Consider the following 24,468-nt stretch of genomic DNA (forward strand, 5'->3'; position numbering starts at 1 on the left):
CGTTACTTTGCATGTGAACTGATGACATCATTGAGGGCAGCCCCCCCCTCCCTCATCGTCTCTCTATCAGACGGGCTGCTGCTGCTGAGCTCCTGAGGATACACAGCCCTGCCCAGCAGCGGCTTTGCCCATTTGAAGAGGTGACCTATGCATGCCAAGTAGTTCTAAGTCCGGGGATATCCCCGTGTTTTTGGTAAGTATGAATTATCTCTTGACTCGGTGCGGAGGGCAGACTTTGATTTTTTTTCCTTGCTGCATCTGCAGATAAAATGGCCAGAATCACACGCTGTAGCCGCTAGTTGCTACCGTTGCTAGCTTCGACCGAATGGCTTTCAACTCAGATTAAAAATGAAGGATAATTAGCCAGAAGTATAAAGCTACTTCAGATTACGAAATGTGCGAGATGCTGCAGTTTTTTTTCCTTACCTTTCAGGGCATAAGATGTTGGTGAAGATGTGATTGCGACACGGAAAGAAGTGTTTCAAATCACTACAAGAAAGGGTTAAATTATTCCTTCAAAATCTTCTTCTCTGTACCAGCATTGTCAACCAGAGATTCACATCTTCCTGCAAGCAACAGTTTGTTTCCTTAAAATGTTGTTTTTACAGCGATATGTTCGGTTCCTCCGCACGTAAAGGCCCGGTTCTCCATTCTAGCGTAGGGGCACACATAGAAACGCATTGCAGAATTTAAACTTGTGCTATATTATCATTGTTTACATACATTTCAGATCACGCCCTGTTTTGTGGGCATCGACCAAAGTAACTCTTGCATCTTTGCGTTTTGTGCTTTGTGCAGGTTGTATTGTTTGAATCTCCATGTCTCCATGCAAGTGATGCACGGCCCCAAAAAACGGGAGCTAAAAAGAAAATAAAAGATATCAAATATCTAAAATGAGATCTTGTGGAGGAGTGAAACATAAATGTTTGCTATTTTCTTAAGTGCACTGTCTGAAACACATGTGTCATATGCTTACCAAAAATGCCAGTTTTCCTACAGTGATCTAAACTATTCCATTGAAATGAGACTGGACAAACTAAGCTTATATTTAATTGAGAAAGACACATTTTACGCTTTCCAGTGTAACATTTCACAGCTATTTTAGTGAATAAGTACCATGGCCAGCTGGTATAAGGAAACATCTAACAGAAGCTTTCAAGTGGCAAATTCTTAAAAACAATTAAAGTTGCAGATAACTTTAAAATGCTATCATCTGCAGCATAGTGGAAAAGTAAGATTCAGATAATCTGGAGGGGCAAGGTTAGCATTGAATGATGGTGATATGGTTCCATGCATGGGCTCAGGAAAACTTTCATTTACTGAGGCAAAGTGGAAAGCTGTTCTTTGGTCAGGCAAATCAAATTTTAAATTATCTTTTGAAGTCATAAGTCCCGTGACTTTTGGCCTAAACTGGACGTGGATCAGCCAGAATCTCGGGATTCTCAATAATACTTAGAGGCTTTGGTCCAGTATCTGCCATAACACTTTTTTTTTCTTTGGTCAGGGAATATGTTTCTTACTTCAGCAAGAAAATAACAAGCCACATTCTACACGTATAACACCATAGCTTTATAAAAGAGTCTGGGTGCTTAACTGGCCTGCATGTGGCCTGTGCACGACATCTAAAAATATGTACAACATTAATGAAATGAAAAGCATCTAACTCTTGAGCAGCTGAAATCGAAAATATAGCTCAATAGGAAAATATTTTGCTTTAAAAAGCTGCAGCAGGTATGCTCCTAAGTTCTCAGCTGCTTGCAGAATCTTGTTAAAGAGAGAGATGATCCTGCCACTGCCCTGTTTAAAATTTGTGTATTTACAGAAAAGCTATAAAGCTTCTTAGTTGTGTCATTTGATAGGTAGGCCCAGTTGTTTTCTGTGGAAATAGGATTATAGTTAGTGAAAAGGAAATGTCTCTCTGTGATACATTTTTTTCAGTGCAATTAGTGTCGGGTATAATTCCGCTAATGAGCACAATATGAATTCAGATCACACACTGAAGGGCACAGCTTACTCACCCAAGCTTATTCAGCTCAAATTTTACTTGTTGTCTGAGCCCTGATGGTTACACAACAGTTTTTAGTGTCATCAGCATCTTTGGTGTGTGTGTCTCATGACTTTATGTCTGTGGCTTGGAGCACATGGGGAAAAATGTTAGCAATTTTACAGTTATAGCGTTAGCGCTTCACCTCTGTCTTTTCTCCTTGTCTTTATTTTCTAGTTTAGTATGAGCATGGAAGATTATGACTACCTGTTCAAAATAGTTCTGATAGGAAATGCTGGAGTTGGGAAGACATGTCTCGTCCGGCGCTTTACTCAGGTTCGTATGCTGTCTGTGTGTCTGAGTCTGTAGCTATTGAATTACACAGTACAGAAGTGTTAAATTATAAGTTTTGCTTGTAATTGTAGGGCCTTTTCCCACCTGGACAAGGGGCTACTATTGGAGTAGATTTCATGATTAAGACTGTGGAAATCAAAGGGGAGAAGGTCAAGGTGCGCCAATGTTACATTTTTGTTTGCATTTATGTTTTGTAGCAGTTTGGACAGTTGCCTATATTCTTGACAATATTATGTTTTCCAGCTACAAATATGGGACACAGCTGGACAGGAGAGATTTCGCTCCATTACTCAGAGTTATTACCGTAGTGCCAACGCCCTCATTCTTACGTATGACATTACCTGTGAGGACTCCTTCAGGTGCCTTCCAGAGTGGCTGAGGGAGATCGAGCAGTATGCCAACAACCAAGTGGTGACTATATTAGTCGGTAAGAACTTTGTTTTGTACTTGAATAACTCATGCTTATCTTTGTCATCAGCATTGTTTGGTAAGATTTATTTATTTTTATTCTTGTCATTTTGAGAACGCAGTCTTCTCAAATGCATCCCACACATGCTCGCATGCACATATCCCTCCCCATTCTCATCTGTCTCATTAAACACCCACTACTGTTTAGTCAGACTGCAACAAGCCAGACTTGTGGTTTGTTTTTGTTTAGTTTTGTTTCCCCTGTTGTTGACAAATGGACATTGTATGTTTATTTTAGGTAATAAAATAGATCTGGCAGAGAAGAGAGAGGTCCTCAGGCAGAGGGCTGAAGACTTTGCCGAGGCTCAGAGCATGCTGTACCTGGAGACGTCAGCCAAAGAGTCTGACAACGTTGAGAAACTTTTTCTCGACCTGGCCTGCGAGCTCATTCGAGAGGCGAAGCAGAACAAGCTGGATAACAGTGACACTGCCCCGATGCCTGGAGAGGGTAAAACCATCAGTTACTTGAGCTGCTGCAACATCAATTAGAGAAAGCTCAGCCATGGGGCCGTTTTAACAGAGTAGCCATTGACTGTAGAGGTTAGATGACTGATCCCCAATGCCTCCGTCCCACTAAGATGGCATAAAGCCACATCTTAGTCTGGTCATTTCTAGTCCCATGCCTTTTTTAAGCTGTACAATGGAATTTATTACCTTAGTTTGGCCTTCCAGGACCGAGCATTTTAAGATGCTGCCATTATGGAGAACGTTTTTCCTCAGTGCAACAGGATGTAAAGTGTTTCCCTGATACAGCCGAGAATCTGAGTAAAGTTCAGTTTTATGATCCTCACGGTGAAATGGCAGGATTGTTGTTTTGTTTTTTTTTTCCTTTTGGGATTTTAGAATCCATTTTCATCAAATCAGTTTTCACCAGCAGTATTCAAATGAGTGAAAAGCTTTGCCAGGTATTTTGTTACAGATCCCACATAGTTTACAAAAGAATAATGAATCATTGGAGGTGATAGATTAATGGTAACAATGTGTTTACATACAGTACATCTCATCGATTAACAGGTTTGATTAAATTGTAAACAAAAACGTTGCAAAAATGACCCTAAAATCTGTTGCACAATCGTTTATTGTCCACTGCAGTTTCTTCTGCGCTGAGATTTGTGTACAATTTGTGTAACTTTTATAATTTTACTTCTGAATCATTGTTTGCACCTGTTGTTACATACTGTGAAATATTAGTTCCCAATATATGATTTTACCTGCTGCTAAAATGTGTTTGTCAAATAAAATAAACTGAAAAACACGTATAAATGCTACAGTATTCTGTGACGCCATTATTATTATTATTATTATTATTATTATTATTATTTTAGTATACTTGCAGTGCTTGTGATTAGTCCGTTTATTTAGTATGACGCAATTGGAAAGGCCATCATCAGCAGACTTTGTCAGCCGTTTATTTAAATTAGATTTTTTTTTTTTTTTTTGGTCATGTTTTTCTTACCCATAGGCGTAAATATTTCTGCCTCTGTTGTTGCTGCCTAGCCATGAAATTATTTGGAGGGTTATGTTAATGTAGTTTTGTATTACGTGTTGTATTTCATATGCTTTTATTGTAAAATTTTCTCAATTGTTCAGCATGGTTAACCATTTTTTTTGTAGTGTTTAAATTTATCTTTCCTATATTTGCCATAACTGTAAAGTACTGTATTGCACAATGCCATATACTGCACACTTATTTTTATTATAACATGTTGTCTTTTATTGTACAGTAGTACAATTTAGCACTTTGCTTTTATAATTTTGTATTTTTCCATAATCCCTTTGTAAAACTAGCGAGCATTTTGTTTTGCCTTTAACAGCAGTTGCTTATAACTAATCCCTTGCATCTTCCTGTGAAGTCTCTATGGGAAATACAAAGGAAACACCATTGGGATGTTGTGCTTCTTTTCCTTTATGTGTACAAAATGATCCCTGGAATATTCTGTATAACATTAAACCTCTAAATACTCTTAAGATGTGTTTTATGTTGTTTTTCATGAACATTTTATTTTGAAAATTTCACCGGAAGGTTGGTGGACCAGTGCAGGGAGAAACCGACAGCTAGCTAAAACAACAGGTTGTAGTAGTTACTGCAACATTTCTGTCTAGTAGGCAATTACTTTCCAGTACGTGTGGTACAGTCTTCACTGTGAATATATGTATTTAAATTTTCGTTAGAGCGTGAGACATTTTGATTAGTCAAGCCCATGCTTTGTGACGTGTTTCCGATCATTTCACTACTTAAGAGTAATACACCCCAACGAAAAGAATTGACAAAGTTGATTCTGTTCATCTGGACATATCGTTTTCAGTAGGAGAATGTTTTGTTACTCATTCAAGTAACTTCTCTATCTCAGGTTAATATAGTTTTCTCCAACCTTATTGTCTTTGATCAATGGTCATAACAATTCGCATATTAAACTGACCTGAGCCCATTGGTTTTCAGTGGTGCTAGTTTTAAACACCCTCGCTGCAGGAAGGAGCGCTTTCGCAGATCATTCATCCCAACAGCAGTTAGACTCTATAACTCCTCAATCACGATGTCATAAGTCACTGGACACTGTGAACATCCACGGTCACCACTTCATGCATAATGGACCTTCCATGACCTTCCAAGCTATATAGTTTATGTCTTCCATATTTCCAACTATATCCATAATCACATACTGTGTATGCTACCATTATATATAGTGTATTATCTTACTTTTTTTTTTTTCATTGATTGTACTTATTTGTATTTTTGTATTTTCTTCATATATCTGTACCTGAGCTGAGGTGACGCAAAAGTTTCCCATTGTGGGATCAATAAAGTCTTATCTTATCTTATCTTTAGTGATTATGCAAATGTACTGTTTATAAGGTTGGAGAAGCCTGCATTTAGCTGAGACTAAAGAAGTCACTTAATTGAATAATGAAATGTTTCTACGTCCAGATGCACAGAATCAACTTTTAGGGATTTTCTTACCTGGATGATTGAGCGTGCATCAAGACGTTAAAGAATTTAAATGTATCTTTCATTACTAGTGCTGAAATTCTTAGTTTTAACTTTCGACCGGAAGTTCAACTTAAGGTCGGGACATTATGACGAAGCACGGCCGGAAGTAGCCATCAATGTAGCGTAACTTTGAGGACGTAACGAGTACTTTGCCACTATTACAGTAATTAATATTTCTTCAGAAATTGGAATAACTATAGGTAGTCAAGCGTATAATTTTGTGACGTATTTCCGGCAATTTCACACGGTACTTAAGCGTGCCTAGTGCGGAATCATCATCATGTTTGACTTAATTAGCCGCATTATGTTTGGCAGGTATCTGAAACGCTCTCTTAAGAGAGAAAATATACGTAGTATTATTACTAGAATGTTTCTAGTGTAAATTCCGTATACTGAAAACTATACTAAACTATACTATACGTATACTAAAACCATCAGCCGCTGAGTGACCAACTAGAACTCAAACTCCCACCAGCCATTGCGAACTGTCTACAGTAGGAACCATCTGCTGTCTGCTCCATAAACACAAGACATCGAGCTGACTGCAGCTAAATCAAACTTATTAAAAACATTTTTTAGACTTTGATCTCCGGACAGCCTCAAGTCTGATGCTAAATTTAGAACACGAGCTGCACAGCAACACCTCTCTGGATCTGCTGACAGGGTAGTCTCACTTCCTTTCTTTATCGGGACAAGTCTTCCTCAATTATCCCACTGCAGGCACAGACACACAGCTCATGGAACCCCGTTAATCATGCGCTGAAGACCAGTTTGTTGTGCGCTGAGTGTGACAGTTACAGCAATGAGGACTGGAGAGAAGGTTTTGGACAGAGCCGCAGCTACCTGCATCCTAACGTTGTGTTTTGTCTGTTTACACGTGACCGCTCTCAAAACGCAACTTTTTACCAGGCTGGGTGGGCTGCCTTACTCCACTGAGCCTCCAGTCAGCTATAAAACATTTTACTTTGATCAGAAGGTGAGTTTAAATTGATCAAAATGTACCTTTTGTCTTATTTTATACCTATTTGTCCAATTTTACACTGTTGTGTTCCTCTTTCACTTCTTTATCTTTCACTTCCCCATGAAATACACAAATTGTGCCTTATTGGGAGTGGATTTAATGGTGCAAAAGAGAAATGATCCCACTGCTTTGTAGATAAAGCAAAGTTTTCTAAAAACAAACAAACAAACAAACAACCTCATCAAATGATGCTTACTCTCATTGACCACCTTTTTATGCCACTACAGTATGTTACTTGATTGTTTAGTGTGCAAATAATCGTACCACTTGCTCTTTCTAAAATTCCCACTGCACTTAATTCTATAAGGTCCATGTGTTGTGTTTGCAGACAATAGGTGTTTTCATCTGGCTTCCTGTAGTGAAGGGAAAACCAAATCACAATTGGCTCTGTTCCTGCCAGCAGATCTGTAACTATCCTTCCTGGCTCCCTGCCTAAAGAGGTCTCTAGGGCTCAGTGAATGTGAAACATTTTACCTCAGGGGGGGTTGAAAGATCTTCACTCAGCTTTTACATGTTCCCACTATTTACTTTATAGAGATTAAGGTTACATTTAGCAGGTATGCAGTGCTACACAACAACCATCAGGTTGCTTGTCTCATTCTCCTGCCCTTGTAGTCAGGCTATGGAAGCTAAACCTCTGAATAGTATTGGACAATTTGGTGCTCTGATTAGTCAGAATCATTATGACTTGTTCGCTATTGACCATAAAACAAATACTTTGATACACTGATTATTAGATGCTACACAAACGTAATACAAATTATAATTGTTTCATATGTGCTTACCCCTATTTAATGAGGTTATATTTACAATAGCATGACAGTTAGTTAAACCCATTCCAAAACCCATATAAGAAAGTTACAATACTGATAAAAGTTTTGAGTGTTGTGGCAATTTTTAAATACGTAAGAAAAAATGGCCATGGCTAGGCTCTCAGATGTGACTGTTTGCTTTATAATATAGTAAATTAAATCCTCTTTTTATGAATTGCTAAAAACATAGGAAAGTAGTGATGTCACTTTATTCTTTAGGGAATTGTTACAGTGAACATTAGTGTGGGTATTTTTAATATTTAATAAAACAATGAACCAACCAGTTAGCCAAGAACATGATCTACATGTAGACTAAGAAGAAAATTTGTAGATGTATTAATAAGTAGTAGGTACACACTGTAAATAATGTGTCTGTGCTAAAGAGTGTTTGGGTTAGAGGACAATGCTCCACACCTGGTCCCACCCACAGCATCCTGTGTAATCAGCCGAGCTGACAAGAAGATAAGGGCCATTTCCTCCTTTCTGACACCCACTGTCCCGTCTGATGTGGGTTATTTAGCCAAGCAACAAGAGATTGTATGCTTCTTCTGGACAAATAGGAGAAATGAAATCCGTTTACTGTAAACCACTTTTTAGTACTAGCAGCTAGTCTCTTTTAGCACAAAAGAAACATCAAGAAACAAGAAACAAGCCATGCTGATTTTTATTCCCTTTTCTTTGAAACTTGATGTGAAGAGAGCACCAGCATTCATCATCAGGAAATCCTCTGGACTGCAGTCTGCCGTTAGACAATGAATGGAAATGTCATTTAGCATCCTTTTGATGAACCTTAGCGGAGCTTGTTCTTAAGTTGTTTCCCTCATGTCTCCATTTGCCGGACAACAGATGCAGCCTCCTGTCTTGTCAAGTTGTTAACATAGCGATCTCATAGATGTGCGGCACATGGTTTGAATTTTAATTCAAAAAAACAAGTTGCTGCTTGGTCGCACCACATGGTGGCACTACTTACCAGGGTGGGGTTCTCTTATGAAACCAGTCTCATAGGCTTTGTGATGTGCATACTGAGTGGGTGCAATTGATACAGTACTCACCAGGGGTTCTTTTGGTCTTAATATATACAGCCACTTTAGTTTTGCCATTTAGAGAGCAGTTCTTTATGGGGGTTTTTCTGCATTACATGAGATTGACATGTAACTTTTATAAAAGAAAAGCAGGAATAAATGAAAACTCACAAGGTAACTCAAATGCTTTTACCAAAAAAGTCTAACATTACACTTCAGTTGCACAATACTACTGACTACTACCTTCCTGCCAAGCTGCTGAACCTTTCCTTTAAACTAACTGTCTCATGATCCCCTCACACTTAAAGCACTGCCAAGTGTGAAGGAGTCGTGGGTTGAATGAACACATTGTGGCCCCAGAATCTTTTTGCTGTCATTGGCTCATAAAATTGCTGCCTCCTTTGTATCCAACGAGGAGGGAACAGAGCGAGAACGAGGGGAAAAACAAAACCGAAACATTTTGTATGTAAGAATGGGGGGCTGTTTAAAGGGTTGGACGACTCAGTAGCCTCATGGGGCCGTCTTCTCTGTGAAGTTGTTGGTTTCTTTCTGCCTTTGTTTAATAAAGAATACAGGAAATATGGTTGAAAGGAGAAGATATCCCAGAATCCCTGAGGTTTTATGAAAGGATATTTCAGAGCTCATCTTAAGTGGAACTAATGCAGCATCGCTTAAAGTGGCTCCAGCATTTTTAAATACAAATTGGGGCTAATTACCCCAGAATCCAACCTCAGAGCTGTCATTTCCAAACATCATAGCTGGCACACAGCCAGGTATCCAGTGATTACACCTACCCCAAAGCAGGCTCTGCTCACTGGACTGCATCCCCATCATTTTAGTCTGATGACAAGTGTGACCAATCCCCCAAAGGTTTTCTTTTGCCAGTTTGTGGATCAAATTACCAATTTAAAACCACTTTGAATGCTAATCACTATTTTCATATTTTCCTAGTTTCCGTCTATACCTCATGGTGCTCTTTTCAAGATGCTTCTCGCACAGTTGCCAAGTACAGATGCTTGTGATTATCTTATTTGTGATTGTGATTATTTTATTTGCTTTCTTTTTAAAATTGTCACAGATTGACCATTTTGGATTCCTTGAGGATGGCACCTTCAAACAGAGATACCTTCTGTCTGACAAATACTGGCAGCAGCCTGGAGGACCTATTTTGTTCTATACTGGAAATGAAGGCGACATAACCTGGTTCTGCAACAACACTGTAAATACCCAGGTGTTCTCTAGTGTATTTGCGTTGCGCATAATCCTCAGTCTAATTCAGCACCTGTTGTTTTCTCTTTAGGGCTTCATGTGGGAAATTGCGGAGGAGTTAGGTGCCATGCTGGTTTTTGCAGAACATCGTTACTATGGAGAGTCCCTGCCATTTGGACAAGACTCTTACAGTGTAAGCGAATCTGCAGAGTCACGCGCGCACTAAGTCTAATTAAAATCTGATTAAATATGTAAGGTTGCATAATTTTTCTCCTTTCAGGGCTCTAAGCCAATAATTTCAATACAGCATTAACAAGAATTGAAGTAGATAATTCTGCAGTCACAAACACATTTTTTTCTAAAAACTGGGGTATGAGCTGAAACAAATTCTCATATCCAGTGCTGGCACTTCATTTTGAACATTACTTCAGTTGTTATTTGTTTGCATTTGCAGGACAGCAAACATCTCAACTACCTGACCTCAGAGCAAGCCCTAGCAGATTTTGCAGTACTAATTCAGAACCTTAAGGGTACTCTACCTGGTGCTCAGCACAGCCCCGTCATCGCTGTTGGAGGATCCTATGGAGGAATGCTCTCTGCCTGGTTCAGGATGAAATACCCCCATGTAGTTGTTGGGTAAGATGTTATTTCTGTTATTAGGAAACATTAAATAAAAATTTGATTCAGTACCCAATACATCATATGAATGTTAACTGTGGCGTTGTTTCAACCTATCAGAGGAAGGTAAAGGGAGAATTCTTTAGACAGAGTGCATGTTCAATGGGTTTTGCCTTCATCTCCCAAATGTCTAACACCAGATGTTTATTTGAGCTAGCATGATTAATCTGTGCAGTCTGCTGTGTGTAAGACATTAGGCAGCAGAGCCTGACTTATCATTCTTTTGACTTCTTTACCTTTTTGTAATTGCCATTTTCCCCCAGCAAACATATTCACAAATACAGTGAAGACTGAATATTAAGGATGAGTGTGAATATGCAGTTTGAGTCATTTGGAAGAAGAAAAAAAAAAGATTTTGCTTCCTCTTCTATTTCAGAGCGCTGGCATCCTCTGCACCAATATGGCAGTTCCCTGGTATGGTGCCATGTGGAGACTTTTACAAAACAGTAACACAAGACTTTGCCAAAAGTGGCATTAACTGCGATGCAAACATCAGAAAGTCGTGGAAGGCTGTAAATAATGTTTCTTCCTCAGGTAAGTTGCTGTCAGAAATATCCAAACATCCATTTTCTTCAACCCAGTTAAGGGTCGTGGGTGTGCTAGAGCCTTTTCCAGCTGTCATAGGGTCAGAGGTTTGGCTACACCCTGGACATGTCACTACTCTGTCGCAGGGCTGTCACAGAGAGAGATGGCTATTTGCACACCTACTCACACCTACAATTAATTTAGAATCACCAGTTAACCCCATGCATGTTTCTGGACTGGGGGAGAAAGCTGGAATATCTAGAAACAACCCAGGCACCACACAAGAAGACCTAGCCTGGATTTGAACCAAAACCTTCTTGCTGTGACGCGACAGTGTTAACCGCAACCCCACAATGTCAACACTGAAACCCTGTTCCTGCGCTTATCCAGCCATATATGATTTAATATATTAAATTGGGGGCAGCACGGTGGCACGGTGGTTAGCACTGTTGCCGCACAGCAAGAAGGTCCTGAGTTCAATTCCAACATCAGGCCGGGGTCTTTCTGTGTGGAGTTTGCATGTTCTCCCCGTGTTTGCGTGGGTTCTCTCCGGGTACTCCGGCTTCCTCCCACCGTCCAAAGACATGCAGCTTGTGGGGATAGGTTAATTGGGTAATCCAAATTGTCACTAGGTGTGAATGTGCGAATGAATGTGAGTGCGAATGGTTGTCTGTCCCTGTGTGTTGGCCCTGCGACAGACTGGCGACCTGTCCAGGGTGTACCCCGCCTCTCGCCCTATGACAGCTGGGATAGGCTCCAGCGCCCCCCGCGACCCTGAAAAGGACAAGCGGAAGCGAATGGAATATATTAAATTGGTATGTTACATTTTTTGATGAATGGATTTTAGTGGTCAGATAGTTTATTGACGAGACTTTCCAAAGGAGAAAACATGAAGGTTAATAAACAGGCACTGGTTCTCATTTACTATTCTTTTGTGGAAGGGGCTTCTAACTTCCTGCATGCTTGGTATGGTTCACTGTTGTTAGATTTTGTTGTTAGTATTTCTAGCTCAAGGCTAAATCAATTATGTAGTGGAAGCATGAAAGTGTTCAGATAGCCTGTTATTTGTCATTTTCATCTGAAATGGATTTTGGAGGAAATATTCTGAATAAATGTTTTTTTGTTCAGTGATTCAGAAACAGCAGACAGATGGATGATGGTTGGTCTATTGTGTGAATTTTGGCTGCCGTTTTTTTTTTCTTCTTTTTTTTCTTATATCAGTCCCCAAGCAAATGTCTCACTGACTGAAAACACTTTGAGTTCCACCGAAAATGATTTTTTAAGTGGTTACGTTTACCTCACAGCTATGAATGCAGTGCTGCGAAAAAGTATGTACCCCCTTCCTGATTTCGCTCTCTCTAAGTTAGGTTTAATATTTGCCCCCTAAATCTAATAACTGGTTGTGTCACCATTGGCAGCAAGGACTACAATCACACTTTTGTGATAACTTACAGGAGGAATTTTGGTCCACTCTTCTGTGAAGAATTGTTTTAATTCAGCAACACTGGAGGATTTTTAAAGTCACGCCAAAGCATCTCAATTGGATTTTGACTGGCCCTTCAGAGGTGGACTCACTGGTGTAATTTGGACTATTGTCCTGCTCCATAACCTGAGTGTGCTTGAGCTTCAGGACGTGAACCAATGGCTGCACATTCTCCTTTAGGATTTTCTGGTAGAAAGCGAAATTCATAGTTCATCTGGCAGGACTTGGTGAGGCTAGTGAAATTGAACAGCGTGCCAGAAAATGTAATTAATGACAGTTATTTTGTGATTTTACATAAGGCCTGGTAGGTTTATAGCTTCATAGCTGTTCATAGCTTTTTATTCCCTTAAGAATTTAAATCATCACTTAAAAATTAAATGTATTATTTACTAAGGTTATCTTTGTCTAGTATTTGTTTGACGATCTGAAACATTTATTGTAACAAATACACGAAGACCTAAGAAATCAGGAAGGGGACGTGGCAGCACCACAGACCACGCCCCACCACAGGGGGCAAATACTTCTTCACAGTACGGTATGATAATGAGGCTTTTTGTGCCTATTTTAAATAATATTTGACTACATGAGTCTCCAATCTGTCAAGTAAACCAAGATTTGACTTTAAACTGATGGATATTTTCTTAGATATTTTGTCTCATTTTAGTATACACCAGTGTCGTTAATGCAGTAGTGAAATGAACAGTATCATTCACATTAGAAGAGTTATTGAGCTAATGCCGTAATTGTCTGTGAAGGTTCTCAGTCAGAGTTATTGAGATTTTTTTTCTCTGTTTACTCAAGCGTCCGGTCTTCAGTGGCTGTCAGAAGAATTCAGTTTGTGTGCCCCTCTTAAAAACAAAAATGATGTCCTCACCTTCAAGAGTTGGCTTCAAGAGACCTGGGTGAATCTGGCAATGGTGGACTACCCATATGAAGCTAATTTCCTCCAGCCGCTGCCTCGCTGGCCCATCCAGGTAAAAGCACCCTCCTGTAAAACACTCTGAGATCCAAATTAGTATTCTAGTTATCACTATTTAAATTTGTCACAAAATTAAATAAAGGCTTTGGTTAAGCTCTATATTATCTATCCCTTTATATGACAAATGGTTTTTACTTTATTGCACCTTTGAATTGTGTTTGTCTTTGGTTAAGCGCCTAATTTAGCCCAACAGCCTGCCCTTAATTGAAATGAATGTGCGATTCAGCCGATTGTGATACAAGTGTTTGTTGTGGTCTTCCAGGCTTTTGTTTACAACAGCTGTCAAGTAACTTCATTAATATTCATAAGGATCTTGTTTCTTTTAGATTTAAAGTATTCTTTAGATGAGCAGCTACAAGTAAGCCGCTATTCTTTTCTTCTGTCGCACCAATAGTGCTTTCATTTGCACACTCCGTCAGATCTCTGAGGTGTTCCTGTTAGGACGCTCACATGGCACTACAGAAAGAGGTCATTTGCCCAGTGCAGCTCGTGAGGCCATTGAACAAAAGTTCACTGGTCCCCTTTAAATGGGGTTGTAAAAAATACTTAACAAGACTCTTGATGGGGAAGAATAATTGCTTTAACAGTAAGAAAAATGCATCGTATTTATTTATTTATTTAATCGCGCGGTGTTGTTGACATGACAAAAAATGCCATTTGTTTTAATGTAAAAGAGCTTGTGACATTACAGCGGCTGTTTTCCCGAGGCTGATTGACTTGAGTGAAGTGTATTCTACCAGTCACCTTGGCACGTCACGTGTATAAACCAAGCTCCACTGCTGACCCCCGACTCTGTGTTTGCGGCGGTTCATACCCTTGGGAGTGGTCCGCGCATACTTCTCTTGTGGGGCATTTTTCGTTATTTACCATTTGGCCAATGAATAGACTGTGAAGCATCATTGTAGGTGAAATAAACACTAAATGGCCATTTGGAGTTGTTTTGGCTCTTTGCCTTTAATGTATGCGACCCCTATGGGTGGTTTAAGCGGTTTAGGCAGTGGGTGCAAAGAGGAGCTTTTTTAATGACAAAGCTAATGTGATTATCTGAGTGAGTGTGAGAACGGGGTATTGAGGGCTTAGAGGAGGGAAATCTGTTGGCAGAGATGAATGTATAAGCCTAATCCTATCTGAAAAGTAAGGAGAAGATGCTTTAGAGCTATTGCGGTGTTTTTTTTTTCCACAATATAAATCTTTGGTTGGACATGTCTGTGGCCCTCCTCATCCATCGACCACCAACTCCTCCCCAGCCTGCAGACAAAGGCCTTAGTAACAGACTCCACACTAGTGCAGCTCCCCTCCAACCTCCAACCAAGAAAGCCCACTTTCTCTGCTGCACAAAGAGTCCAGAACAACAGCCAACTCTACTGCTGCAACCATAACAACACAAAGTGCGATCAGACAAGAGCTAAAGCTAAAATATTGATCATTCACGCTATTAATTCTGAAAGCCAACCTATGGTCACACCAAAAATAGTTTAGGACAGCAAAACCTTTACATTTTAAGTTCTTGAGATCATTGGCTTTAAGTAAATGGATTTTTTTCCCACTAGTGCCAAGATTAGAACAATAAATTCAAGTTCATTCTGGGGAATTTCATATGCAAATCAGGCGCCACCACTTTTTATGTGGAAAAACACTTTATGGGCTACAAGAAAGCAATCTTTAGTCCTGTAAACAACTTGGATGTGCTGATGGGTTTTTTTGGGGTGTTTTTTAAGAAGCTTTTATGGTGTAATGTAATTAATTGTGTTCTTGTTTGGCTTTTTTAACATGTTTTAAGGTGGTGTGCAAGTACCTCAGCTTCGATTCTACTGTGTCTGACTACCAGCTGCTGCAAGGTGTTGCCCAAGCGGCAAAGGTTTACTATAACTACACCGGAAGCTCTCCCTGTCTAAACACATCACAGACAGCAACCAGCAGCCTTGGCTACCTCGGCTGGTTTTACCAGGTGCATAAAACAGCGCGGGATTCAGTCATGCTGAATAAATCTGTGCACACAGGTGTGAGTGGGCAGCTTTTCCTGTCACAATGAATATGTATTCAATCCCTTGTCCCCAGGCCTGCACGGAGATGGTGATGCCCATGTGCACAGATGGCGTGCAGGACATGTTTGAACCAGAGGAGTGGAACTTCCAGGCCTTCTCTGATGAGTGCAAAGCCATGTTTGGTATCAGGCCACGGGCTGACTGGGCAGGCACTGTCTACGGGGGGAAAGAGATCTCCTCTCACAGCAACATCATCTTCAGGTAAACATTGCTTTTAAAATACCAGATTTAGGGATTTCTTGAGATTTCGGGATTTGTCTAGGGATGCAAAAGTAAGTTAAGTGCAGATTCTGACTGCCTTGTATTGCAGGTAAGTCCACATGTGGGTAGCCACGCAGGGAAGATACATGTTAAACCTAAATGGCTCTGAAAAAATATATATATGTCAGTCTTTAATCCCAGCACTGACAGATAAGACTGCCACTGGTTCAGTCACTTCAAAGTATTCTTGTGCATTCACAGAATTATCAGATATTAGAGTACAAAGACACTTTAATGTGTCCATGGCAGAAAATTCCTGGCTTAACTATTTCTAGCTATCAACATTGTTTCTGCTTTCACATTTCAGTAATGGAGGACTCGATCCATGGTCATCTGGTGGAGTGACTTCCAACATCTCACATTCTCTGGTTTCCATTATGATTCCCGATGGAGCCCACCACTTAGACCTCCGCTACAGCAATGACCTTGATCCACCTTCAGTCCGTGCTGCCCGGGCGTTAGAGGTGAAGTATTTTCAGGAGTGGATCAAGAAGGCTAAAAAGACACATAGAGCTGCACCAACCGGCTAGTCTCCAAAAGCAGCACAGTTCTACCCAACGAGGATATTCATGATGTCCAAGATTTAGCTTTAAATTGTGCGACACGTTTTTGATTGTTTTGTGGGGTATTTTCTCGGTGCTTTATCTATCACGATGCCAAAGTTTGTTTTTTCTCTGACCAATTTAGAAACACTCCGCTTCTTTGGGTCAAACATTAAAATCTGAAGGGCTTGATGACAAAATGTACTGATGTTGCTGCAAAAACAATTGACCTGTTTGTCATGTACAAACTGTTGAAAATAAAGCTGCAGGGTAAATACATTTTGGTTCTTTATTTCTGCAATCGCATTATCATCCTAATCATCAAAAAGCTGCATCATTCTCATTTTGTCTTTCATGTAAAGTTTTCTAAAAATAATTTCCTCTTTTGGAATTTATTGCAAGTTTATTGCAAATTTAGAGTTTCTGTTTGTTTGTTTTTTGTCACGCTTGTCAGTTTGCTGTGGTTATTATTCAGGCATCTCTTAAAGTTATTGTAATATGCAGATTAAAAAGTCTCAGAGGAAAATTTTGGCACCAAATACAAAGGCAATGCATTTTTGAAGGCTTTCACTGCACTTGGTGTAATATGAAGCTTAATCTGTTTGCTGTTCACAGGAGGACACTGCCTTCCATGCATTTTATCATTTTCTCAATACGCTTGAATTCCCAAATAACACTGCTTCTAATGAAACCGATTAAAAAGCTCCAGGTTTACTGTCGTCTAAGCCTTCATATTATGTTTTGAGCACTTACAGATGTGCTGTTGCCGAGCACACCCTTTGTCATATTTTAGATAGACTGGGGACTTTAACTTTCATTTCCAGCTCTCAAGAACAATTGCACGTGCTTGAGATTTAATAAAAACCCAATCGGAGGAGGCCAATAAAGTGAGTGGTGGGAGATTATTGCAGTTTTGCCTGCTGACCTTACCCCTGCAGACCAACCTGTGGGATTCCCCTCGACACGCATTAATTCACTGGCTGCCATTAAAGCACTAAATTGTGGCACCAAGGCAGCCTGTAGACTCTGGTTTGTCCCCCCTGCAAGTAATATTATTAATACAATTCCTGTGGTGCCAGAGTAGTTGAGAAAGGTTGATGGAAGGTTAAGAGTGAGGCGGTGAGTAGTTGCAGGAATCAGTTGGGATCCCAAGAAGCTTTCTGTAGTTCTGTGAACTGGCTTTTTACTTTCTTCTTTTTTTTTTAAATGTCAAGATAAAAGACTCAAATGTCATGAAAGAACTAAGACTAAACTCCACCGCCGCTAATGAAAACATGTCATCCTGCTTTGTAATTTTCTTTGAACTACTCTCTCCAATACTTTTTTTTTTTTTTAAACCTCTTCTTTTAAAGCAGAAGCCCCTGACATGACATGACCTTGTGATGCAGATGGGAAACATGTCCTGGACTGGTATGTGGGTTGATTTTCAACCAGGAGACACAAAGCCTGACTTTTCAGTGTTTTGTCACAGGCTTGACTGAATTTCAGACGCCTCGGTAGAAAGAAACATGGCTAAACATGGGGGAGGATGGGGTCTCGGCCACTAAATGCTCTCCTTAAACCTTTCTCAGGACTTTGAGGGGTCATTAATTTTGCCAGCATTTTCTACGTCTCTGACACTGGCCATCAATCAGAGCTGTTTTAAGTATTCAGTCAACCCCAAATTCTGACTATGTCCCTGCTCAGACAGGGACCACACACCAGTAGGAAGAGATTAAGCCTGTGCATGTCACATCACGTTGTAGTGAGCACCTCACTCCCTTGGGGTTGGGTGCTGCTGAATAAGTAAATTCCCAGAAGCCCAGAGGGTGTGGTGGTAATGTTTAACAATATCTCAGCAATACGGAACAACTTGTGTGTTTTAGGAAATTTATCTTCCTCCCGTATTAAAGTTCAGTGGTTTAATAATTTGTCTCTAAATCTTGGTATATTAAAGGACACACACACACACACACACACACACACACACACACACACACACACACACACACACACACACACACACACACACACACACACAACTTTTTGAGCTGCTCTGCTCCAGCCCCATCCCCTCTCACCCTCTCAGCCTTTATTCAACAATAGAAACTTGTTTCCGGGATCTGTGCGTCAGGCTCTGTCATGTGAATGACCCACCAGCACAAAAGCCAAGACCCCCCGACTTGGAAAAAAAGGGGGATATAGCTGCCATGACTGTGATGATGTCACTTTGCCAAAACTGTGCCGTTAGCAAAGAGAGGAGACAAAATCGGTTTGGGCAGGCATTAAAAGCCCCTGCACTGAATGCATGTGATGCCCTGATAAGGCTGCAGCTGTTTCCCCCCTGTTTTTAAGATAAATGTAAACTTTTTTGGACATTTATTTTGAAAGATTTATGGAAACGGATGAAATTGCTCATGCACTTCACAAGTTCTTGTTTTTTTTCACATAGTTGGCAGTTGTATAACAAGTAAGATAGTCTTTGTTTTGTATCCACCTGCTGTTCTAATATTTTTTTCTTCTTGATTTGTGTTGTGTGGCTACAGATAATTAGTGCTATCAGTATCACTGGCCCTTTTCTCCCTGGAATTACCATAAGAAAGAATTTGCCACCACTTTAGACTTTTTCATGTCTCAAAAACCCTAATGAGTCACCGCTTCACCTCAAATGGATCTTCTGAAAGAGGAAGGATCTTCACTTGTTACCTTTTCAGTTATGCGCCTCAGCATCACTTCAAATAATTAATGAAGCTTTAAAGTGATTCAAGGATGTGCCAGATAGAAACTGCTGCATTGCCTTGTAAACCGAAATACTGAAAAATATAAGCAGGGTGAAAAAGTGGCTGCCAATTTGATCACTCCAAAAAAAAAAAAAATTCCACTTAAATTCTGATAAGTGCTGGCAACTTAACAATCTGGCTCTTGGACACATCCTCCATTGTATTCACTGCTGGCCAAGAAACTTCCTGTAAATACGTTATTGTTTACAACAGAAGTTTCATACCCAGGATTTCTTAAGGTCAACATTTCTTCTGGCACACTAAGCCTGAACTGCACTTTATTCCCCTTTAATTTAACAGCTCCGGCAGCTTTTCTAGTTAAATCGACTGTTCATTATTGAGACCCATTTTACGAAGGGGCTGTGAGGTGCAATTTAATGAATCTCTGGCACAAAGCTCCCTTTCAGCGCTGCGCGAAGAATAGAGGCTATTTAGACCCTGTAGGGCTTTATGTCAAAGGCAGCCCATAATAGTTGTCAGGCCAGGGCAGAAATTCCCACTGGCCTGGGAATGCACTAGAAATCAACTTTTGCCATGAGCAGATTAAGACACAAGCAAGCAGTTGGGAAGATTCTCCCATATAGTGGCATCTGTTTAGACGCTTAGATTTTCCCACAGACAAAAAAACCCCCCAAAACTTTCCCTGTACTGTAATGTTGTGATGTGCTAGCTGTTTGTCCCTGTGCCTAAATGAAAATTAAGATTATAAATACATTTTTATTTGGGTATCCACACAGGAAACAAAAATATTAGTATATTTTTCCTTTTTTATTTTAGTGTTTGGAGAAAGACGAGAGGAACGTGTGAACAATGGTGTCGGCTAGTTGAGGATTTGAAAGTTATTTACATTTTTTCTTTGTTTGGGGGGGGTTTAAGCGTAGTTTGTTTGATAGTCATGAACGTAACAAAGGAGGATATGGTTGTTTAAGTCTAACAGAGATCATTTTGTATTACATTTCTGCCTCCGTACTCTATCCACCATGTTTTTTTCCCCTTCTCACTGTAACAGTAATATCCTCGAGTTTCATGAAAGCTTTTTTGGTTCAGAGCACACACAAACAGTTAAACTAGAGGGGGAGAGTTCTGACAGAGGTTATTGTCCTCGGCTCAGCAGGGAATTTCAGACAAATCCCTCTTAGATGCAGGTGGTCGGGCACAAGCAAAGAGTTAAGTCCAGCGGTCCCATTGCCCCTCCTCTTTGATGTTCTGACATCATTTGTCCAGCCCCCCGAAAGATCTCCTTACTTTCCTCAGAGCGCGTCACTTCTACTCTGGAATGTTTACAGGAACTTCATGAGCAGCATCAGGACCAAGTTTTTATCAGAGGAAAAAGGGCATGCTGTGAAGAAATTTTGGGTTCAAGGATCACAGTGGATGCCACAGGTGTAGCTGCTGGGCTCAACAGAGTAATGGCTGTTCAGACTGCAATCATGAACCCTCAGTTCATGAATTTCTGCTTCCCTGGCTCTGTGATGGAGTATGATGTGGAAAAAAGTCTTGATGGAAGTCTCCTGGGTGAGACAGAAAATGATGAGGACTACAAAGAGACGACGAGGGATTTGTTGAGTTTCATAGACTCAGCCTCCAGCAATATCAAGCTAGCTCTGGACAAGCCAGTGAAATCTAAAAGGAAAGTCAACCACCGGAAGTATCTGCAAAAGCAGATCAAAAGGTGCACTGGCATTATAACACCAGGAAATGCTGCAGAGGCCCCAGTAAAAAGACAGGGTTCTCCACTGACTCAGCCAAGCACTTTGCAGAGCAAAACTCTACCTAAGCGTGATGGTGTTCAGGCCAACTTGCAGAGCAAAAGCTTGGCAGCTCTCTTCAGCCCTGTGAAGGATATAAGGGGTGAAAAACCCAAGAAACCACCGCTGAGGCATCGCAACCTGCCCCCTTCTTTCTTTACCGAGCCTGCTAATTGCTCCAAAGTCAGTTCAACATCTGGAATGACGCTGAAGGACTTGGAGCGAGGCAATCCAGAGGCTACAGAGTTCTTTGAGCTCTTGGGGCCCGATTACTGCAACATGGTCAGCGATCAGGATATTTATCAAGGCATGCCTCTCCGGGTGCAGCCAGAGTTGGGAGGGCCAGATCCAGCTTCCTACGATACTCATCATTTAGTTGGTGGCCTCCTCTACTCGGAACCCTGGACTAGCTGCTCAGGACCCTCTAAAAAAGTAGGGGAGAGTATGCGTACAGGCCCAGCCCAGCCTCCTGTCTACTGTCAGTCTGAGGGTGCTACGGGGCCCATAGAAGACAATGCGCTGTGCACTTTAGCCTTTCCAAACTTCTTCGCAGACTGCCCCATACCTCAGGTCACCTACGATTTAACTGGTGGTTATAACAGGGCTAATTATTCATCTCTATGAGAGGCTGACAATTCTTTTGGCTTATAATATGCAGATAATTATGTTTAACAGTAGTTTATCATATCAGGTTTGTTGTGAAAGCAGTGTTGCAACTGGAAAACACGTAGTATCATCCCTACTCAACAAAGTGTGTCATGCAATTACTTCCGGAAAAAAAAGTAACTGGATACCAAGTGCTTCTTTCACTCATAGTTTTTCCACTTGTGATAAAAAGCTTCACACATGTATATGATTGCGTCTCTCTCAGGCAATTTATATTGCAATCGATGAAAATGCATTTGATTCTGGCTATGCTGTTGCTTTAGTTAAGTTGTCCACTTGAGAATGTGCAAATCAGACTACAGATTATAACATTTATATATTTTACAAAAATAATCACACAAGCAGCACAAATACTTGTTGGTTTAGTCCACAAAGCATCTCTTTTTGTTTGTTTTTTATATATCATAGGACTGTTTGACAAAACAAATGGAGCACTTTTCCTGCTAGTAACATTTCTGTGCAGCAACATAAAAGGGACTACTAATTTTAATTTTAATTTTCAAACAGTAATGTCTGATGCCGTGTTTGCTTGATGAAGTTTTATAGCTCTGAAGTTATTTTCAGCTGGAAGAATTTCACTTGTGCCCTTTTGTCTGTGGAAAAGCCTTTAATGTATCTAGCTATTGTAATAAGAGGAAATAAAGCTGGCCTTTATTACTGTGTCTGGTTGTGCTCATTGTGGAAGGCGAGGTTTAATTATCATGATGAAATGAGGATACAAAGCAGAAAACGTCCATGACTGAAGATGTATGTTTGTAAAATATAACAGAGTTAATCTGTATAAAAATACACACACTTTGCTGCATGGTGCATTTTTACAATTCTTCTGGGGCAGATGCTTGGAAAAACTATGTGCTACATTTTGTTGACAGAAAATAATAAAACCTATGAAAAGCTTCACTTTACCTTTGTGATTTTGAAGTTAACACAATTACTAAACATGTAACATTGATTACTTTGCACTACCACTGCACTGGAACATTAGGTGGAAAAATATCTAAATATTGTCATTTTGCCCATATGTTTAGTTCAAGTTGACTGGCGATTTAATCTTGAAACCCTTTAAAGCATAACCTTTGCAAAGGAGGTCTCTGGAGATTTGAATGCCAGAATCCTCTTAATGGTATACAGCGTTAACCCCCTCTGCTGGCTGCTAAAGGTTCATTCATTTGCATTCTAACATCGAACCTCAACCCGGCCCAGACATTTGTCTTGAAGTATCACCCTAGAGTCTGCATGAAATGACAGGGGTTGAAAAAAAACAAACAAGATTTAATATGAAATTGTGTCATGAAAAATGGTGACTTCGAGGGTCCTGTAAACCATAGCGGAACTCTAGGGTCTGCAAACCTGAGCGTTCTTTAATAGAACTTGAACATCCTTGTTGTTCTGGGGTCACAAATACTAGAGACAGAACTGCAATTACTCAAGATTGTTTTCGAGGACCCAATAAAAGTTTTGCCGTGACATTGAGGCATTTCAGTGCAAGGCGAGAGATTAATTTGAAGTCAAGGAAAGTTCTTAAACTTTTTTCTTTACTCATTTTGCCCCCATATTTTTTAAGCACAATTACTGATTTATTTTTACTTCAGTAACCATGCACAATCTGTCTCAGCTCTGGTCTCTGTCACACTCTTTACATGTACACACATGTAAAAGATATTCACCTCTTGGCAGCTTAGATCGAGTACAAGGTTTGGACACAATTAACCCCAGTTTACTGACCACAGTGGACTCATTTTCTCAATTTTCAAAATCAAAAATATGTCTTCGGTCTGTAAGCAGGTATTTAGCAATTGCGCTAGATGGCAGTATTGTTCTGTTGAAAACCCAGTGTCCACCACTCCCATCCAGACACCAATGATATATGGCATTATGAATGTAATTCTAGCCTCTTATGCTGAGTTGTTCTGCACACACCTGCTCATAAAATGAATCTGTCATGATTTAGTAAGCTGCACTGGAATGAATAGTTGTAAAGTAATTTTTTAATTTCTTGGTCTTTTTTCATTTTTGGTTTAAAAGAATCCTCACTCACCACCAATAAGATGCTGTAAGCATAAACAATTATGGTGCATATATCCATTGTAATGCACCCTCTGCTATGAAGCTAACATTGTCTGCCAGTCTTTTGTTTTACCTCCTGCCAGTTAGGTTTATTGGAAACTGGTCAACATTACCCCCTGCCATATGTGGGGAAAAACAATATCTGGCAACTTGCAATACAGCAAACTATGCTCACAGAAGGCATATGGATTTTCTGTCTCTGAGTTAACATCAACTGATACATTCAGATTAGACCCCGCTGATGATGGAGCCACTGCTGAAAGCCTCGCTTTCATTTGTGGCACACAGGACTAGCAATGTTTGTCAAAGGGATTAACAAGATCTGTGTTAGTTCTGACCTGAATACCAAGAGGCAGATATCTTGGTAAACGAAATAACAATCAGCAGATTATCTAGCATGGCGTGTGAGGTCCTTTGATGCAAAAAGGAAAAACAAAAATACAGGAGCTCATAATGTCAAGTGCATGCACACATATGAACTCAACAGAATCTGTATTGAAGAAAACCCTACTGCAGAAGTTCAATTTCCAGTGTGCACAATAACGTCTGTGCAACACTGGAAATTGAGAATCTACTTCCATGTTTGCCCTCTCACTGACCTTTCACAGCTTGTCCTCGTGTCTTGTTAACACCACAAGGCTGAAAGCACTGTGGAAGATGATATTCACGAGCCTTTTTTACCCCTCTCCATGACAACTTTTGTCACTCACAGAATAACCATTGCATGTTTACAACTGAGGGCAAATAAATACTGTAATAGTAAGACTTTCCATGTAGGTTGCTGAAGCATCACCGTTATCTTAAAATAATTTTAAGTTTTACAAATTATGTAAAAAAAAATGCTAGATGAAATTAA

The 24,468-nt window shown here is 40.1% G+C and overlaps 3 protein-coding genes across 4 annotated transcripts; all 3 read left to right on the forward strand.

Annotated features, from left to right (window-relative positions):
- Positions 1–29: 29 nt before the first annotated feature.
- rab30 (RAB30, member RAS oncogene family) lies at positions 30–4,774 on the forward strand. 2 transcript variants are annotated; one of them, XM_085430642.1, is made up of 5 exons: positions 30–193; positions 2,222–2,320; positions 2,410–2,493; positions 2,582–2,765; positions 3,045–4,774. In XM_085430642.1, exons 1-5 carry the CDS (start codon positions 152–154, stop codon positions 3,293–3,295), a joined length of 660 nt encoding a protein of 219 aa, XP_085286768.1. In that variant the 5' UTR covers positions 30–151; the 3' UTR covers positions 3,296–4,774. The 2 variants fall into 2 exon arrangements, with proteins under 2 accessions (XP_085286768.1, XP_085286769.1); XM_085430643.1 differs by having other exon boundaries at positions 47–193; positions 2,227–2,320.
- Positions 4,775–6,386: 1,612 nt separating this feature from the next.
- On the forward strand, positions 6,387–16,651 carry prcp (prolylcarboxypeptidase (angiotensinase C)). The gene is made up of 9 exons (XM_085430646.1): positions 6,387–6,771; positions 9,729–9,869; positions 9,951–10,052; positions 10,314–10,495; positions 10,914–11,071; positions 13,347–13,519; positions 15,305–15,472; positions 15,583–15,770; positions 16,138–16,651. The coding sequence occupies exons 1-9, from the start codon at positions 6,598–6,600 to the stop codon at positions 16,358–16,360; spliced, it is 1,509 nt and encodes a 502-aa protein (XP_085286772.1). The 5' UTR covers positions 6,387–6,597; the 3' UTR covers positions 16,361–16,651.
- Positions 16,652–20,387: 3,736 nt separating this feature from the next.
- fam181b (family with sequence similarity 181 member B) lies at positions 20,388–22,207 on the forward strand. Its single transcript, XM_085478882.1, has one exon. It carries the CDS (start codon positions 20,541–20,543, stop codon positions 21,501–21,503), a length of 963 nt encoding a protein of 320 aa, XP_085335008.1. The 5' UTR covers positions 20,388–20,540; the 3' UTR covers positions 21,504–22,207.
- Positions 22,208–24,468: the final 2,261 nt, after the last annotated feature.

The sequence above is a fragment of the Copadichromis virginalis genome, linkage group LG14 (genome assembly GCF_057382275.1).
Source record: "Copadichromis virginalis isolate Kocher_CV1m ecotype Utaka linkage group LG14, C_Virginalis_male_GT1.1, whole genome shotgun sequence".
Classification (NCBI taxonomy): Eukaryota; Metazoa; Chordata; class Actinopteri; order Cichliformes; family Cichlidae; genus Copadichromis; species Copadichromis virginalis.

Coding starts and splice junctions, on each gene's coding strand:
- prcp (XM_085430646.1), top strand. CDS start 6,598: ATGAGGACTGGAGAGAAGGTTTTGGACAGAGCCGCAGCTACCTGCATC. Junction 9,870..9,950: donor CCTGGTTCTGCAACAACACT/GTAAATACCCAG, acceptor TTTTCTCTTTAG/GGCTTCATGTGGGAAATTGC. Junction 10,496..10,913: donor TACCCCCATGTAGTTGTTGG/GTAAGATGTTAT, acceptor CTTCTATTTCAG/AGCGCTGGCATCCTCTGCAC.
- fam181b (XM_085478882.1), top strand. CDS start 20,541: ATGGCTGTTCAGACTGCAATCATGAACCCTCAGTTCATGAATTTCTGC.
- rab30 (XM_085430642.1), top strand. CDS start 152: ATGCCAAGTAGTTCTAAGTCCGGGGATATCCCCGTGTTTTTG. Junction 2,494..2,581: donor TCAAAGGGGAGAAGGTCAAG/GTGCGCCAATGT, acceptor TATGTTTTCCAG/CTACAAATATGGGACACAGC. Junction 2,766..3,044: donor AGTGGTGACTATATTAGTCG/GTAAGAACTTTG, acceptor TGTTTATTTTAG/GTAATAAAATAGATCTGGCA.